The following is a 17,669-nucleotide window of genomic DNA, read 5'->3' on the forward strand; positions in this document are numbered from 1 at the left end:
TACAATAAATAATGCTGTTTATTATGGTCGGGGTTGACCATGAGCGTTTGTTCCATATCTGCTTGGGACATTTGTAAAACCAGTTCTGAATCCTTGAGTTGCTCCCATTCCCGGTATTCCAAATCCTTGATTGAGTACAGTGCTGTAGGGTGTGGATCCATGATTAAAGCCCAATCCATAGGGCCTTGTTTGAGTGTTTAAAAGGATGACTGGACTCACGTTTTTGCCTGGTGTATTAAAAGAAAATTCTGGCGGTGGGCTGCTGGGCTTAGCTGGAGTGGATGTAACAGGGTGCAAATTATCAGCAGCTTTCAAAGATGGCATTGGAATAACATGATGATCCGAAAGGTTCAGAATATTGTTTGCAATAGGCACAGATGATAAGGTAGGTCTGATCCAGTCATCTTTGAAAATCTGAACAGTCAAGGTAGAGACCAATGTGTATAATCTGTTAGTGACATGGGCAAGTACCATTTGTTCATTTGCATCTCTCCGAATTCGGACATGTACTGATCCAGCCTAGAAAGTGATAAAAATAAGTTGGCTGTTAACTGTTACTTCAATAAAGATTCTCCATATGCATTCAAGAAGAGGTAAGTTATCCTGCAGAGAATTATGCAAAGACCTTTCACAGTGGAGACTACCGACTGAACTGAGAAACTTATTAAGTAATTCCATAATTAGGATACATTTTGATCTTTCCTAATGCGTTAAACTCTTATGAACATAGCAAGATCATCATTCAGGAAAAGTGAGACTTAAAACCAAACTATAAAATACAACATGTGATGGCAGGAATGGAAAGGCAACAGCCGGGGAAAAAAGCGGAAAAGAACAAAGTGCAGACAAACTCCATAGGCCAAATTTAGGAAAAAGTGTCATCACTGTGCTGTTGGAGCAGATGAGAGGACAACACGCGTGGCAGACACGCTCAAATTGGGACCATTAGCAAGAACAGAGGCAACGCCCCTTGTGGAACTCAAACTTAAAGAGTTTCTCCTGGATGTGCGCATAACTGCAGGCTGCCCCTGCCTTCCTCTCAGTAACACTATCTCATTTACCTTGAACTACTGCTGCAGAAGAGAATAGGACACAAAACAGAACCCCTCACATGCATTTTCAGTTCATATTTAATGAAGAACATGGTTCACACCTTGTGCTATATAAGCCATTTTTACATCAGATGGTGCAGCTGAAAACATATCCAGGTCTCAGGAAGTTTCTACTACAATCTGGAAGGTGCCAATAGGTAAATATGCTTACAAAGGTTTTGTAAATATCTGTGATCAATCCAACAATGCTGTGACCCAGTATTTTGGGTAGCAGAATAGTAAACTGAAAGCTGTTTTCACATCAGCAAGTCAGAGCTGCTGCCTTTTTCTTTTTTTAAGAAGGGTAGCATACTGGAAGAATTCAGAAGTAGAGAAAAATTCTAACAGTCTTAATCTTCTGGCTGTCACAACATACCTGCATCAACTTAGGAATAACTGAGTTCTGTGTAATCATTCTGTATCACAAAAAAACCCTTGCTTGCTTTCAGCTTACAGAACATGAGTACACAACTGTAGTTGTTTTATTCCCCCCCGCCCCGAAATGCTGAAAACATATGACTCTACAGTAGGCCTTTGGTACCTATAGGTTTACAGTTTCCTTTTTCTCCCCTCTGAGACAATTTACGCTAATATACCATTTGAAAAATGTCTTTACTATTGTTTGGGGTTTTCTTCACTGCCAAAATACAAAACAAATTTTACAGTTGCAAAATGCATGCTTTAATCCAGGGGTCCAATATACTTAAATAATATTAACCAATTACAAAGCTTTAAAAAAAATATAAAGGACAGGGGAAGAGAAGTTTTGCAATAAATCACAAGGACTGAGTATTGACTCCAGCAAATTTTTTTATATTTAAGATTTCAGGAGAAATATCATACATTATTTAAATAAAAAATTTAAAATAGTAACTGACAACTCTTTTTTAAAGGCTAAAAAGACAATAGACATAACTTACCAAAGTGCCAAAACCTAATGTCCAGAAATGCTCATTTCGAACTTCTAAGACGCCATCCAAAGTTGAAACCTAATTTTACACAAACATCCAGAAATATGAAAATAAATTAGAAATAATGTTTCAAATCCTTTTAGAAATGTACTTTTACACATAGCTGAATAATACAGCATTTTCAGTAGTGAAATAAAAGCTTCCATACACAGAACAATGTCTGCTAATGATGCTGCTAATGCTTATCTACTGTAGTTTTGCTACCCTTAAACATCCAAATCCACCAAAAAAGTGGAATTAAGTAACTAATTTCAAGTAACTCTTGCTGCCAAACTGCAATATTTTCTCAACTCGATATGCTGTAAGTCAACAGCTGCCTGTACTCATTTTCCTCCCCCCCTCACATTTGTACACCACTTTGAACAGTAGCTCAAATTTATTCAATAAAAACAGTCTGCACTACTTTAACAGATTTGTTCCAGATACCTGAATGACACTATTCATCTTAGATAGCAAGATCCATATTTTCTACATGCAGCTAAAAAATATTAAACAAATTATTCTTTAGCAATCTTCTTGGTCTACTCACAAAAACTCTTCATATTCCTGAATGCTTATTTAATGTTAGCTGTGCACTCTATGTTATGCATTACACACTGACTTACCTCTCTAAGAAGTTTATCTAACTGGCCAATCACATGAGGTGGGGTTGTCTTCAAGAAAAAGAAGAGGGGGGAAAAAAAAACAAGAAAAAATTTATAATAAAGATTAACTGGCCCTGTTTAAGTGAGAGAGCCTTTAAGTCTGGTCTACCTACACAAGAGACCAATGGCATTAAACAATAAATTCTTATGACTTTATGATGCATATTTCTACTGCCCTTAAAATTCTTCTAGCACATCACAAATTCCCCTGGGAACATCTCCTATTCAAATGCTTACAATAGATTTTATGTTTTGTAAAAAACAAGGACATTTAACAAAACTGAAACCACAAAAAACATTGGTTTGTGACGTCTTACCTGGAGTAGTACTTTCCCACTGTAAACACTCATGGGATACATGGTACCAAATGTCATCAAAGCAATTGCTATAGCAGAGGCTGTGTCTACAGCGAAATAATTGCTAGAGAGAAAGAACAATTTTAAAGAAGAGTAGGTATTGACATTTTTGAAAGGCCTAAGAATTTTGATTCTTTTTCATTCTTTTAAATTATATACACTCACAGAATATTACACATGCTAATCTCATCTGAACTGTACATCTTTGAAAAAAGATGAATATATTCATGGAGTTGCAATCCCATTAAAAAAAAATAATACAGCTTTTGATGAGATCATTCCTTTCATGTAAAAAATGCAATTTCCCACAAACTGGATACAAAAAGAGTTACTTTTTTTAAGCAACAACTGTACGTACTTGATTTCAATGAGCATATATGTAATGCAAAGAGCTAGAGCTCCAGCAATATCAATCAAGACAAAAGGGTTCATTCGTGGCAGAAAGATGCTACTCAATCCTGGGATGATTCCACAAATACTGTAACAAACCAGAAAAAGCAGTTGTCAGCTAGCTGTTCATCATTACTTCAAAACCGAAAAGAGTTACACCCACTATTTCGGCATTTGACTTCAAATACACCTTGCAGTCACAGCAAATCATGTCTTTGGGGACTGAAAAGGCCATTCTAATTCTGCTCAACGTTCCATAATAGTCTGATGTCAGCAAAAATTAATCAAGTTTAGATCCACATCACATTATCTCTCATATCTGAAATTAATACTTACCTCCTGCACCTTAAATTTGCTTTAAGTCTATCTTCCCATCTACAAAACATTATACTACACTAATCTTTATACAGTTTTTCTACATGCATATCTTGTGCTCCTTTTTTTCTTCTGGTAACATAGCTAGCTGTGTCAGCTCTATGCAACACAAATACTTCACAGGTTCAGATATTGCTATTACATATATGTAAGTCTTGGGGGGTTTGCATATCACTAGTCTTCAATCCATCTGCCACCTTGGTGTGCAAAAGTGTTCTAAAGCCAAAGCTAACTAATTCATGGAGTCTGAAAAGAGGGAGAAGACCAGCTAGCTGAATGAGAGGAGACCCCAAAACCCATGAGGGAACATTGGGAAAAGCTATTTATTTATAGTTATCTCCTATCAATGGGAGCATGAAGAGAGAGAAGGGTTTCTGTACTTCCCAGTGAATGTAAGTGCATGTCACATACTTGAAAATTTAAAGGAAAAGACAACATGAAATGTTTTGTTGCTCTGTTTAGAACCAACTTATGTTTAGACATCATGTGCTGGTCTGCTCCTATGAGAATTTTAATCAACATAATTACATATATGTGCAGACATTTTCTAATCAGCAGTGCTTCACAGAACACATTTGAAATAGCTGTATACATACTAACCAAATTGAGTAATTTTTTAAAAATTGTTGGTATAATTGTCTACAGGTTATCTCAAAACCCAGTAGTATTTCTAGACTGTAGATCTGGGAGCCCTTCAAAGTATCCGTGTCCTTCCCTGTAACACTGTGTTACCACATCCTTATAGTGTCTGTGATTGCTATCCACTATTTTTTTTTTTTTTTTTTTTTTTTTTGCACTGAAACTCCAGGTACTTGGGCAACCCTATTGTTAGTCTTCCAAAGCTGTTTTGCAGAATTTGGGTCTGATGATGTAATACCTTATATCCGTATAAAATCAATTCTTCTGTTTAACAAGAGCGTGTTCTCTGCATTCCTTAACTGTTTACAAAAATCACAACACGCAGAAACAGATGGGCCTTGCAGCATAATTAACATGTTATACAATATGGTTTAACATTCTTATTTTGCTACTGACAGCATAAGTACTTGGATGAACACATATGGCTCAACATAAACATTTCTGACATCTGACAAAATTATTTATGAACAATGTTATCTCACATTCCGACATCCAATACAAGCAGGAGGGTTAACAGATAAGATGAATGAGCAACACTGCTTCAGCCCCTAGAAGACACAGACTTTCCAGTTTCCTGCTGGACAGGTGAGGAGTTTCCATAGTTATGCTTTAGTGAGTAACCTGTTTCATATATCACATTTAAACTGCAACTATCCTAGTAATTTGCCCACCCCACAGAGTAAACAAACACAAATTACTACAAAATATATCACTCAGGTAATGATTGTTGAGAAATGCAGTTGAAGTCTGTACAGGACAAAGCTAGTTTACCTCACCTCATCCAAGGAGAATTACATACAATGTAATGAACACATTCAAAGGGAAAGTTATGCAGAAAGATGTATTCTTATTAGATTGATGTATCTAGGAAACACGAGAGACAATGTTTGCTCTAAAGTTCATACACTAGACCTACAGTAGGTGAAGCTATTCTAAAAGCTCTAATACACAACAGTTTATGCCTCAATACCCATCCAAATTGTTACTATACACAAAAACCCAAGACTGCCTTCCAGAAGCTAACAATTTTGAAAAGCATTATAAAGCTTTACCTTCTACTAAGATCTGCAACATGCTCCTGAAGCCAACTTGTGCTGGCAGCTGCAAAAGAAAGAAGGTAATAAAGTTACTACAGGTAAAGGTATCCATTTTAAAGTACACAAAAAATTTTATTTTAAGGGAAGAACCCAATACACTGTGAATGAACAAATGTATCTCAACAGATTCATTGCCACTTGAAAAAAAACAAAGTCTGACTGTTCCAGGCAGTAAGTAAAATGCCAATCTCTCATAATAATCTGAAGTTATGAAATACAAATATAATGGCAGATTATAACCAACATAATTATCCTTCTGGTAATATAAAGTATAATATATAACTATAAACAATTTACAGTTAGTGGGAATGATCACAAGCCTAATTCACAGTGAGAAAGTCCCAAGTAAAAGAGCTATTAAGTAGAATTATTACATTAATTTATTTTTAATCCATTAATACATCCATTAAATATCTTCAAAGTTCTGCTATCTGTCAGATGACCTTCACTGGTTGAATCCAAAAGACTGAAAATAAAGGGTACTTCAGTAATAAAATGATACTCAGTTTATCATATTAATGACTACATACTACTCAGAGAGCCCTATAAGCAAACTAGAGTTGAAATTCGGATGGCAATTCTAAACTGCATGAAGTTATATTAATGGAGGTAATAGTAATATATACCCACTAGTTAAGAAAGTTACCAAACAAATTATACCTTGATAAAAATAAGAACATTAAAATCTTTTCCCAATTCTTGTTATAGATTAATTTATCACATACCTTCAGAGACATAAGCAAAAGGCTTATTCCTAATGGAAAGCATTGTAAATAAGTTGAAAAAGAGAGCCACGAAAGTACCAACCAGCAGTCGCCCTCTAGGGAGGGGGGGAGGGAGGGGGGAAAAAGTATCTTAATTTCACATCATCACAAAACATGAAATCAAGCTGTAATTACTAGCAACAATATTAAAATACTTTGCTTGGTATCTTCCCCTGAGACTGAAAACCAGCGTAAGATAAACTAGTGTAATGCTTAATAACTGGCAGTGTATTATCATTTTATCAGTTATCACTGAACTTTGTACATTAGTGTTATCACATTAGGCTGTACATAATGTTCGTAGTGTTGAGTAACAGTTCTTAACTAATTGCATATATGCACACAAATACATGTTTGTCCTTTGAAGATATAAATACATTGTCCCCTCAGCAGTACAGCTAAAAAAAGCTTTGTTTCCTGCGGAATGATGCCCTATGCCCCTTCCCTTTAATAGGAGAACTACAACTAAACCACACATCCCATGTCCCAGTCTTTTGCCCTGTAACAGCTTCTTTTCCTTTCCCCATGTTCTTTTTAGTCTTCAACGTCTTTGCAACACCTCCAGTTCCCTAACGATCACAGCATCCTCCCCTGCCACATACCAGGCCTTCATAAGAAATGAGAGTAACTAAACTAGCAAAACCAGCAATATATAGTTAAATCATCATTTAAGAGAGCACGTGCATTACATTTCAATTGTACCTTGAAAAAACTGTTTACAATATAGCTTGCACATAGTTTGAAACAAATACCAAGGTACCAAAACCAATTTGGTGTTGAATGTACTTGCATAATTAACACATGCTACATTAAGAATTAGACACACAAAGGGACACTGAAAAAAACATCACTTTACATGTCAAAATAATTTCTTACGTGTGTATCTCAGGTTGTTCCAGAAACCGCTCTGCACTACAAAAATAATTGAAAATTTGAGTTATCCACACAATAAAACCTTGATACCTGAAGTTTATTATTCAGTTCTGAAGAATTAGCTGCCATTCATAAACAAAACCTGACAGATACAGTACTGCAAAAAAATGAATTGCTTAAATAAGCACAGCAGTTTTTATAAGTGATGAAAGCATTTAACACTGAAATCAAGCAGGCTGTAATTTTCCATCTACTTCCAAACTGGGCCACATAGGTGCTAGCTATCATAAATGCTGCCTACACAATAAAAAAATGCTTGTAAATGAACATGCCAAAAAGTATTGCTACTGCCACCACCAGTGTTGGTAATCACAAGAAACTAAGTATGAAGTCCCTGACTTAACAGCCTCTCACTAAGCAAGGCCAAATAAAGTAGATGTTGGATACTGTAGTGGAGATATAAATCTTTTTTTTTACCCACCCACCAGTAAAATAAGAAATGAGCTTCAGCTGTAACAGAAAAACCTATGACAAGTTTTGGGAATTTCCTAAAATTGATGTTCAAAAACTTAGAGGCTTTGGCAGTGCATCATTATTAGAATTCATTCCAGTGTATTGTCAGTAAAACAGATCATCCTACAGTATAAAATTGCAAAGTTCTTAACCCTTTATAGATAAAATAGAGCCCTTGGATAGAAAAACTGAAGCCACACTGGCCCAGTTTTAAATTCCAGATGTTAACAAAAGCCTCTTCTTTTTTAAAGACTAAAATAACTTTTTAGGCTAACCTCCTGAAATACAAATGCACAGATAGTGTGTCAAATTAATACTTGAGAAAATTTTGAGGGACTGATGAAGCTGATAGTTTAAATGTTCAGATCCATAAGACATTATGAAGTTGCTTTACTTCATGAATTAACTGAAGTAAAAAAAAATTTTCAAAAAAGTTTTATTTATTAATGAACTTAAAAAGTCAAGATGCATAGGGAAATGCATTAAATGAAATATCTAACTTTTTGGAAAATATGGTTCTTAAGAGTATTTTCCTTGAAAGCAATTTAACTACATTTATCAATTCCTATCATTATATCTAAAGCCTACATGTAGTGTAATCAATATAAGTGAGCAGTAAGGTTTAGCAATATTTTAAAAAATCTTAAGTTTTTTCTACAATAGCTCTCTACAGATACCATTTGTAGAATGTATATACTTTTGCTCAGTCTGAGGTATCTTCATATGTAACACAAAATTAAAGAAAATAGTACATAACCCTACCTTTCTTTCAGTATAAAAAGAGCACCAAGCTGTGCCAGAACTGTAGATGCAAATACAGCTAGAACTTCAAACCTTTCAAACCTGAAATTTGAGAATTAAGTTTAGAAACACAGAACATTGAACAATGCATCAAATCCCTTCTAGTCTGTACAGGAGCCAGCAGGACAGACCTACTATTTCCAGTTCTTTCTTTCAAGAGCAGATAGATGGGAAGAAACTGGTAGTTTTATGGAACAGGCATTATTTTCAATTTCTTTTAAGCCAACGCTCCACTCATCACAAACAGCTTAAAATTAAGCATTTCTTAATTATTTTTCCTGTCCCTCCCCTTTCGTCTCCTCCCCTATTCCATAACTGTTCTTTACACCACCAGCCTTGGGCCTCCTTATTTTTAAGCTCTTTTACACACAGATTATTAGTCATGGCTGTTAGGGGAGACAGGCAACAATAGTCAGCAACATATCAAATATTGTATTATCAAACACTAGATCTTGTTATTAGTACTTACCCAAATGAGTAGACTGGGCTAGGTTTCTTCATCATTACCCAGTAGCTTATTAGACATGTTACCAAACTGAAAAAAGGGTGAGAATTAGACTATGATAAAGAACTGCAGCCTTTACAAACTGGATAATCTACAAATATACACTTAAGCCATCAGAACTGAACAAATTAATATAGCCACGTCTTACCATGAACTCAACCCCTCCGTCACTGTCACAATGAGGGTTCCAGTGAATCCAGAAAAGGTTGTGCTTGGGAATAAAACTGAGACTGCACAACAACGTCTCTGCTGTTCCCATAAAAAGGGCAGCAAACAATTTTAGCAGAACGGTAGTCGGTCTAATTCCTTACACCAGGAGACAGCCTAATGCTGTGCTTGCAAAGGCTACCACCAACGTTCTTCAATATAGAACATCACTCAGCCTAAATCAAGTTTACCATAACTCCAAATGCAATGCATTTTTCCACTGAGGCCCTGACACAAACCAGCACAACCAGTGCATGCACTCCACGAATTTTTCTGAAAGGGACCTGGAGCACGTGAGACCAGGTACCCCAGAATGTGACTAACAGGGAAAGGTGGTTTGAGAAAATCCTTTTAATACTGTCTGCTATCACACATAGTAATGTCATACAGTATTGAAAAGCACAAAGCAAAAGCAAAAGTATCAAACTAGACACACAGTAATGCTCTTCTTACATGTGTTTTATGAACTTGCCTAGAAATACTGTAACCTGAGAAAGGCCATTTAAATGAGAACGAACATGATAAGTGAGATGACAGGACTGTCACATTTTGTCACTTCCTTTGTATCCCAGTGAAAAAGTAAAGCAAGCTCTGCATTAAACTCTTCTTTTAGAGATATACCGTGAATTAGATTTAGCACTCTAGAATAAGACTCAGTCTATGCCAAGTATTGCCTTTCTCTTCCACAGTGTAATTTATATATGTATATGGCCAAAACAGATTTACTTTTTTGGCTGCTTTCATCTACACACGCTCTAATCTAACTGGCCATTCACTGACAGCCACGGGTCTCTCTTGCTGTTTTCTTTCCAAGTGTTTCTCTCATACTGAACGTCTGAAATTCCAATTATTTTATCCCCATGGTACTACCCTGAATTTTTCAAGGATGAGTGTCATTTCCTTTGCCTATTTTTCCTCTGTTGACCCCTCTGGACAGTATTTTTTTTATTGGAAGCCACCCAGATTCAGTGCCATCTGTGCCTTTATGCAGCTCTTTCTTAATTAATGACAATGTTAAATCAGACTGGATCAAGAATTCATCCCCACAGCTGCTGAATAATCATATCCTCACAACCTGATCCACAGCTGTGTGGAGTAAAAGCAAAAGCAGAGGAAATAATACTGCTCATATACAAAATAGTAAATTATATACTCAGTTAGACTATTATAAGTGACCAGGAAGATGATAAAAATGAAAAAACCAGAAACTGATTTTTGCAGCAGAATTACTGAGCATTGTTCTCCCTTCCAGCAAATCAAAACTCTTGAAAGAGATCACTATGAGTTAGAATAATCTTCTAGTCCATCCCCTCATTAACCTAATATGTGAGTGCCAAGGGTATTCCATCTTCTCCTAAAACTAAAAAAAAAATTAATATTCTATACAAATACAAAATACAACATCAAAACTTTCCCCAAGGTGAAAAAGGTATTTTGAGTCAAGATGACAAAACTCAGCAGATACAAAATTCTAAGAGAAATATGAGATTCATTAAAGTTACATCACAATTCTAATGCAGTCACAGATCAAGTTAAATATTTTTTGTCTATATCATTTTCCTTTCATTTTCCTTTCTGCATGTTTGCTGCTGTTATTTATAAATGTTTTACTATCAGTCAGATAAGCAATAGTATGTAATGGGCAAAACAGACAGCAGGTAGCTGATCCATACTTTTTATAAGCTAGTGAGCCAGCAAGGAAAAGGATGTAGGTTAATAATTAAAAAATACATGCATTTTATGCAGTTTATTTCCCAATCACTGCTGCCAACCTGCAACTCAGGTACGAATTGAATATATTTCATGTCTGTATTCTCAATATCATCAAAAGTGTTCAGAACTTTTATGCTTAAAGTAGTTTTAATATAATTTTGTTAGGAAACAGGAAAAATACTAAAAATATCTAATGGCCTTATTGGAAGAGCATGTGGATCTAGCTTTTGAAATATTTTGAAATAGAAATAGGATTACATACTCCCTGTTCCCTGATGCTAAAACTGAGGGGTACTTCAGAACCAATGACTGTGGCATTAGGGAAATGTTCCGAGTGAACCATTGGATAACAGTTTGATGCTCGATTCTGTTTTACGTTGTTACGCATCTGCACAGAAAAATCCATGATGGAACTGATTTGTTACTAGTTGTTCTCAATACAGCTATGATGTTTCTCATCATCTATTTATTACGATGTACAATTTTATACTCATTTAAGCTATATTTAAACCAGTTAGTGTTTCTATACTGATAACTAAATAACATGTGTTTGTATCTGTAAATAAATTTTCTATGTATAGAAATATACAAAGACAGGCGCAAAAGAAGAGTAGACTAAATGGGAAAAAACCTCACCTGAAAAGGTCAAAGATTGTCAAATACGTGTAAGCAGTTAAAGCTGTGAAAAAAGCAAATATTAAAACAATGTAATTTTTCAATGCAGCAATCACTTGTATTCTTCTAAGTCCCTCTTATGTGCAGCTCTTTTCCATCTTCTACCTACAGAAACGGTCTCTGCTGATAGAGCAAGTCTCTCTGTCTTTTTAACATGTATATAATATGAATGTCCTAAATACACCAATATATTTAACTTCATAAAAACAGGTTAATTATGGCAATCCTAATTCTAATAAAGCATGTAATAATGCCCAGACAGATACAAAAGGTATTAAGCCTGTGACTAAGTTGTGACTAAGAATTTAAATACAGAAAAGTCAGAACTTCCAGCAACACAACATCCACCAAAGCAAGAGACCTTTTATGTGCATTACTGCAGTGAAAAGTAGGTTCAACAGAATTTTTTACTTGTTTTGTTTGTCCGACCCATCCTGAAACTGCAAGAAAACCTGTGTCCCAAATTAAAAATGTAAGGCATTCTACTTTCAGCACAGATGATGGGAAGCATCTTGGAACCCCTATACAAAAGCAGAAGATATACAAGATATTGAAAAGGGGCAGTCCTGGAATCAGAGAAGCCTTTGCCACACTACAAACATCTTGATTCAACTGCAAGTGAGAGTCTCTGTATGTCACTGGTGCTATTTATGTAAGGAACAGGTTTTGAGGACTAGCTTAAAAGTCTACTTTTTTGCAATCTTAAAGATAAAGAGGGTACTGCAGGAGGAAAGTGACCAGCAGGTCTGGAAAGCCTTGCAGATTTTGAAGGGCTTTCACCCATTCACACTTGCCTGTGAGAAATGCCTCTAACCTGACTGTGGCAAATCAAAAGGAAGCACTTTCCAAACCTGGCTGTGCAGCCACGTAACTCCATTACGTGCTGAACTTTGCTTTTTTAGTATGTTGGAACTTCACAAGCTAAGAAACACATGGTAGTTGATTGTAGTTTCAGCACAAGAGAGCCACCTACCTATGCTGTTTGTAGAGCTGCACCACATTAGCAGGAAGCCAATACATATTAAATTTATAGCACCAAACAGCAAGATCTTCCAGGACTGTTGATGAGAATAAATATGTATTTTACATCTTCCAAAATTTACAAGACAAAAATATATCGATCTGGTTTTAAAAAACAATATTGTAGTACTTCATCATGCAAGCAGAACTGGCTTCTCCTCCCTCCCAAAAATTTATAACTCATTTCAGAGCAAGCCCATATTCTATTTTTAACTCTACAGATAGTCTCAAAACTTGTTTGTAAACTACGCTTGTGCACCATGCTTAAAATACCTTTTTGGTCTAAAAAAATCACCCCGTATAATATTTGCATTTAATTACAGCACACACCATCTGACTTTTGAAGACAGCTTTATACAACTTTATATTAGTGGGTTCCTTTCTTTGTGCTGGAATTTAAGTCCCCAAAACATCTATGCATATTCAGTTTACAGTTCTACTGAACACATTAAATATAAGTACAATTCTGGAGAACACTAATTGACAGGGACAATGCACAGGAAGGAATCCAGCTTCACAGCCGGAATTTTTTTTTTAAGCACAGCTGGAAAATTTCAAAGAAATATTCTCAAAATATACTCAAGTTAATAAGGTATTTTAACTTATCACAGTTAATGTCTTTTTTATTATTATTCATTCTTAAAAAGAAATACTTACCCTCCTATCTGCTGCAACCAGCCTAAACTCATGTGTTAACTTTCCAACCAATGATCTCTGTGATTTGCGGAACAGGTGTATTGTCCCCTTAAAAAAAAAATAATTAAAAGTTTAATTAAAAATTTTACTTAAACCATAGTTTAAATTAGCAAAAAGGAAACCTTCATTTATGGACTATTTTCATAATTTTATCAAAGCATCAGAATGAGGTTTTTGTTAAGTAGAGATAGTCCATAAATATTAAGTTCAGCAATATTTTACGTTTTACATGGTTATTATATTAGAAAATTATGAATTACTTAGAATCAAGCTTCATTTAGATATAATCCAGAATTCAAGTTTACTGGAAAACATACCAAAATACCATTTAAAGAGTGGTTTTTTTTACTTTTATTTAAATAAAACTACTACAGATGTTCTGGAAACACAAATGTTTTTCTTTACCAAAGCTCACTTCCTATCCAAAGCCAACTGGCTTATTAAACAGGAAAATAATGTGTGTGTATATATGTGTATATATATATATGTATAAAAAAATGAGAACCCATCAGAGAAATAAAAACAATGCTGGTATCATCTGTAATGTGGTAGACACAAGGCCAGTAACATGATGAGACATACAAACAATCTCAGTTGTAGCTTAACCTAAACATGCACAGTAGACGCGGTCACTGTAGGTGTCCCTCTCCTAACTTCCAATTACATGCAGACAAGTGTTTTCCTGGGGTGAAGAGGACGTATGTGCATACAGGGAGTGGGATGGGACAACGGGGTGCTACGTGGCTCTCCCGAAAGTGTGACAGGTCTCTTCTGTCAGGTGGCTGGAAATAGGACAAGAGGAAATGGCCTCAAGTTGAGGCAAGGGAGATTTAGGTTAGATATTAGGAAAAATTTCTTTACTGAGAGGGTTGTCAGACATTGGAATAGGCTGCCCAGAGAAGTGGTTGAGTCTCCATCCCTGGAGGTATTCAAAAAGCGAGTAGACGGGGTACTCCATAACATGGTTTAGTGGGCATGGATGATGGTTGGACTTGATGATCTTGAAGGTCTTTTCCAACCTAAATGATTCTATGACTACCAGAAAAACTCATCAACCATGCCACTTGCTCCTCTTCCTCAGAGGGCCCATGCTTCTAGTTAGTTGTCCTCCCTTCTACTCTCCCCACAAAGAAGTAAGCTTTCCATTTGAAAAGCCCCTCTGATTTGCAATAGAAATTTGTGGACTTGTAATGGATGGTCAGTCATATGCAGCGATTTGGGGCTGGATGAAATAAGGTTTGATTGTAAGCTATCACATCTGTAACTGCCAGCAGAAAACAAAAAGACATACTAACAGGCAGGTCGCCAAAACAGACTCAATTAACTTACAGACATGTTTGTTGACACAGCTGTATCTCATATTATCTGTAGAAATACACGTACACCTTGGTGCCATGAATTAAAAAAGCAGTACTATAGACCCAAGTTTAGCTCACCTGGGGCAAAAGGCTGGCGCTTACTATTTTCTTTACTAGCAAATCGTTACGTGATGATTTTTTTTTTCCCCTCAATAGAGGCATACAGGCTGACAGAACACTTCGGAAAGCTTTTCTAACAGGCAGCGGACTGCCTGCTTATGAAGGTTACTCTGTCACCTTAGCAGCCATTGCCTTCCCATACTGTTAGCAGTACGCCCACTGCCAAACCACACTGTGCCAACACCTCCCCGCTTACTGAAGGATGCCGTGCGTTAAAGTTGCATATGCTGCAGCACAGAGGAGAACGTCATGCGAACCCATGTTAGCCACAGCTCACCCCTAGAAGCAAGCTCTAAGCCAGCCGATGTTGCCCTCTGGCATTAAAGCGTCCCGAGCACCTAAACTTCTGCTGACACAACGGAGAGAAACACCTCTGTGCTGAGCAGGAGGGCAGCTGTCCCGCACCTCAGCCGCTGAAGGTCCCCACGTGCTGCTAAAACAGCTGTACAAGAAGTATTCCTACAGTGAGCGCGAGTGCCTGCTCCAGCAGTGCCAACAGGTGACGGTACCTGTTACGGATACCGATATCAGCTTATTTGTGCTCAGCATAAAAAGGGAAAGTCGAGCCACCCAGCAGAACAAGCATGCCGGGTGGTCGTTGCCAAAAGAACGACTTTTCCCCTCTGGGAAGCGAGCTGTCCGTAGCAAGGGTGACGGTCCCGTGGCGGTCACTGACACGCGGGAGCGGGGGGCAACATAACCCGTTTGCCCTGATGCGGGTTTCAGCTCCCCGGCGGATCCGGCGCCGAACGACAACCCTGAGGCCCAGGCCCAGACCCAAACCACAGGCCTGAGCGCGGGTCACTCCGTCGAGACCCTCCCCCGGCCGAGAAGCCTCCCCCCGCCCCCGCCCGCAGTGCCGCCTCTCCGCCACCCACCGGCCGGGGCCCCGGGGAGCCGCCGGTGACCGGGGAAAGCGCGGGGGAGGCGGGCTGCGAAGAGGAAGTACCCCGCGGGCGCCGGAGCCGTTAACGGCCGCACCAGGCCCGGCCGCCCCGCAGCAGGTGCCCCCGCCGCGGCGAAGGGAGGGGCGCTTCCCCAGCGCCCCGCCGGCGGGCGGCGAGCGGCGGCGGCGCTCGGCGGCGGGTAACGGGTGACGCCGCCGGCGACGGAGGCCCGGCCGGGCGGGGCGGATCCCCGCGCGCAGCCACGTCACCGCCGGCTCGGCGGGGCTCGCACCAGGAGTGGGGCGGGGGACGGCGGAGGCGGCGCGGCGCGGCGCGCTGCAGGCCGGGCCGGCACCGGGGCGCTCTGTCCCGGCCAGGCCCCGCCGCAGCGGCGGGCACCCCGCCCCGCCCGGGAGCGGCCGCCCCACACGGCCTGCCTCGCCCCGCTCCCACGCGCGACTTCCCCTCCCCCCAGCGCGGGCCACTCACCATATTATTCCCCGCACCGGAAGAGACGGCGCCATGCGAAGCCGGAAGAGGCGGAGGAGGCTTCCGTCGCTACGGCAACGAGCGGACCCGTAAGGCCACGCGCGGCAGCGGATGTGACGCCCGACGGAGGGGGCGCCCGCCCCGTCCCCGGGGCTGGGAGGCGCCTTCGGGCTGGAGGGGAGCCCGCCCCTCCTCCCCCGGCGGCAGCGCGGGGGGACACCCCCCACACCCCCCCGTCGCTTCGTTCTCAGCCGTCGCCGTCGCCTCAGGCAGTGTGCTGGCGGCCGCAGGCAGGCAGGCGGGGGGGGCGGGGCGGCAGAGGCCCCGCCCGCCCCAGCTCCCTCAGCCCGACAGCCTTCCCCCGTGACACACGGTGTGGAGGCCCGCTGCCTTTCTGCCTGTTACCTGCCCGCTATCCGCCAGAACTCCAAGGACGGACTCGCGTCGCGGTGGTCGTGATACTCCAAGGACGGTTTCGTGTCACCGCTTCCGCCATACAAAAGTACACCCAAAAAATCGCCACAGCGTCACTACGGCCGGTCCTCTGCTGCTGTAGTCCGCATTAACGGCAGTAAGTACGCACCTCTGAGTGGATTTTTTCTACCAATACGCAAACCTTGGAAAGGACAGTAGCTCTCAGAACCACAGGAACGCTGTTGTTGAAAATGCGGTCACTGCTTCGCGTGCTGAAGTTCTGAGAACTGCTCCCGTCGCTCTGAATGTGTTAAAATACTGGAAGCACTACCGTACAGCAGCGTGATCTACAGTCGGCCGAACCCCATCCCAAAGTCTGTGGTGGTCCGAAGGAGAGAGGGGACTTTGTGGGAAGAAAAACACAGAGCCACGTTTAAGGTAGTGTGGCCGCTCTTACTGAGGCTCTGGAACATGGGGACGTGAGGGCTGCAAGGTGACAGTAATCTCCTTGTGTGACCTGACTGGCGGAGCACTAGTGCCCAATAGGTTCTGTCAGAAGGAACGAAATACAAAACTGAAGTTTAATTGGAAGTTAGGTTAGTTCTTTTAAGGAAAACTGCGTTACAAAATACCTGTGTGTGATTTAATGTACAGAAAGATTTAGTCACAAGACAGGTTATTTATTATTGCCTTTGGGAAATAAGTGAAAAGAGGTAGGAATAAAAATTGAAGCTAGATATTGTGCCTAGGAAGGTACTTGAAACAAGTTCCTGTAACACTGTCCTGTCTTTAGTCTTTTAACGGTCTGCTCCGTTGTCAGTGACCATAGTTAAGAGTGGTTAAAAGTGTTATTTGCATCTAATCTGTTCTGTGAACCACACCAAAAGACTTACTGTGGTTGGGAGCAACTGGACAGGTAATTGTATTCCATGAGACACATTTAGTGTCTCAGACCTGCTCAGTCTAAGCTGTTGGCTATAATGAAGTTTCTTCCAGTGTACAGAAGTAGTTTTGGGAACAATTAAAAAAAAAAATATTTGCAGTCTGTAAAATTTCCATGACAGGTAAGAG

The 17,669-nt window shown here is 39.7% G+C and overlaps 1 protein-coding gene across 9 annotated transcripts; it reads right to left on the minus strand.

Moving 5' to 3' along the window:
• Window positions 1-16,399, minus strand: SLC30A6 (solute carrier family 30 member 6). Of its 9 annotated transcripts, none has more exons than XM_030035813.2 (14): window positions 16,185-16,399; window positions 13,292-13,378; window positions 12,588-12,672; window positions 11,576-11,618; window positions 8,984-9,049; window positions 8,476-8,556; window positions 7,204-7,239; window positions 6,289-6,383; window positions 5,519-5,567; window positions 3,421-3,540; window positions 3,024-3,126; window positions 2,668-2,715; window positions 2,012-2,080; window positions 1-519 (listed from the first exon to the last, which is right to left on the minus strand). In XM_030035813.2, exons 1-14 carry the CDS (start codon window positions 16,185-16,187, stop codon window positions 22-24), a joined length of 1,383 nt encoding a protein of 460 aa, XP_029891673.1. In that variant the 5' UTR covers window positions 16,188-16,399; the 3' UTR covers window positions 1-21. The 9 variants fall into 9 exon arrangements, with proteins under 9 accessions (XP_029891673.1, XP_029891677.1, XP_029891674.1 ...); XM_030035817.2 differs by lacking the exon at window positions 16,185-16,399 and adding an exon at window positions 15,687-15,709; XM_030035814.2 differs by lacking the exon at window positions 16,185-16,399 and adding an exon at window positions 15,318-15,644.
• Between the last annotated feature and the right edge of the window lie 1,270 nt (window positions 16,400-17,669).

This window comes from Aquila chrysaetos, chromosome 13, assembly GCF_900496995.4.
Source record: "Aquila chrysaetos chrysaetos chromosome 13, bAquChr1.4, whole genome shotgun sequence".
Taxonomy (NCBI): domain Eukaryota; kingdom Metazoa; phylum Chordata; class Aves; order Accipitriformes; family Accipitridae; genus Aquila; species Aquila chrysaetos.

Excerpts from the sequence above, each read along its gene's own strand:
- SLC30A6 (XM_030035813.2), bottom strand. Across the intron at positions 12,673-13,291 it reads TGGTTGCAGCAGATAGGAGG|TCCTGGAAGATCTTGCTGTT; the intron begins GTAAGTATTTCT and ends TCTCATCAACAG. Across the intron at positions 5,568-6,288 it reads TTTTGCTTATGTCTCTGAAG|CTGCCAGCACAAGTTGGCTT; the intron begins GTATGTGATAAA and ends TTTCTTTTGCAG.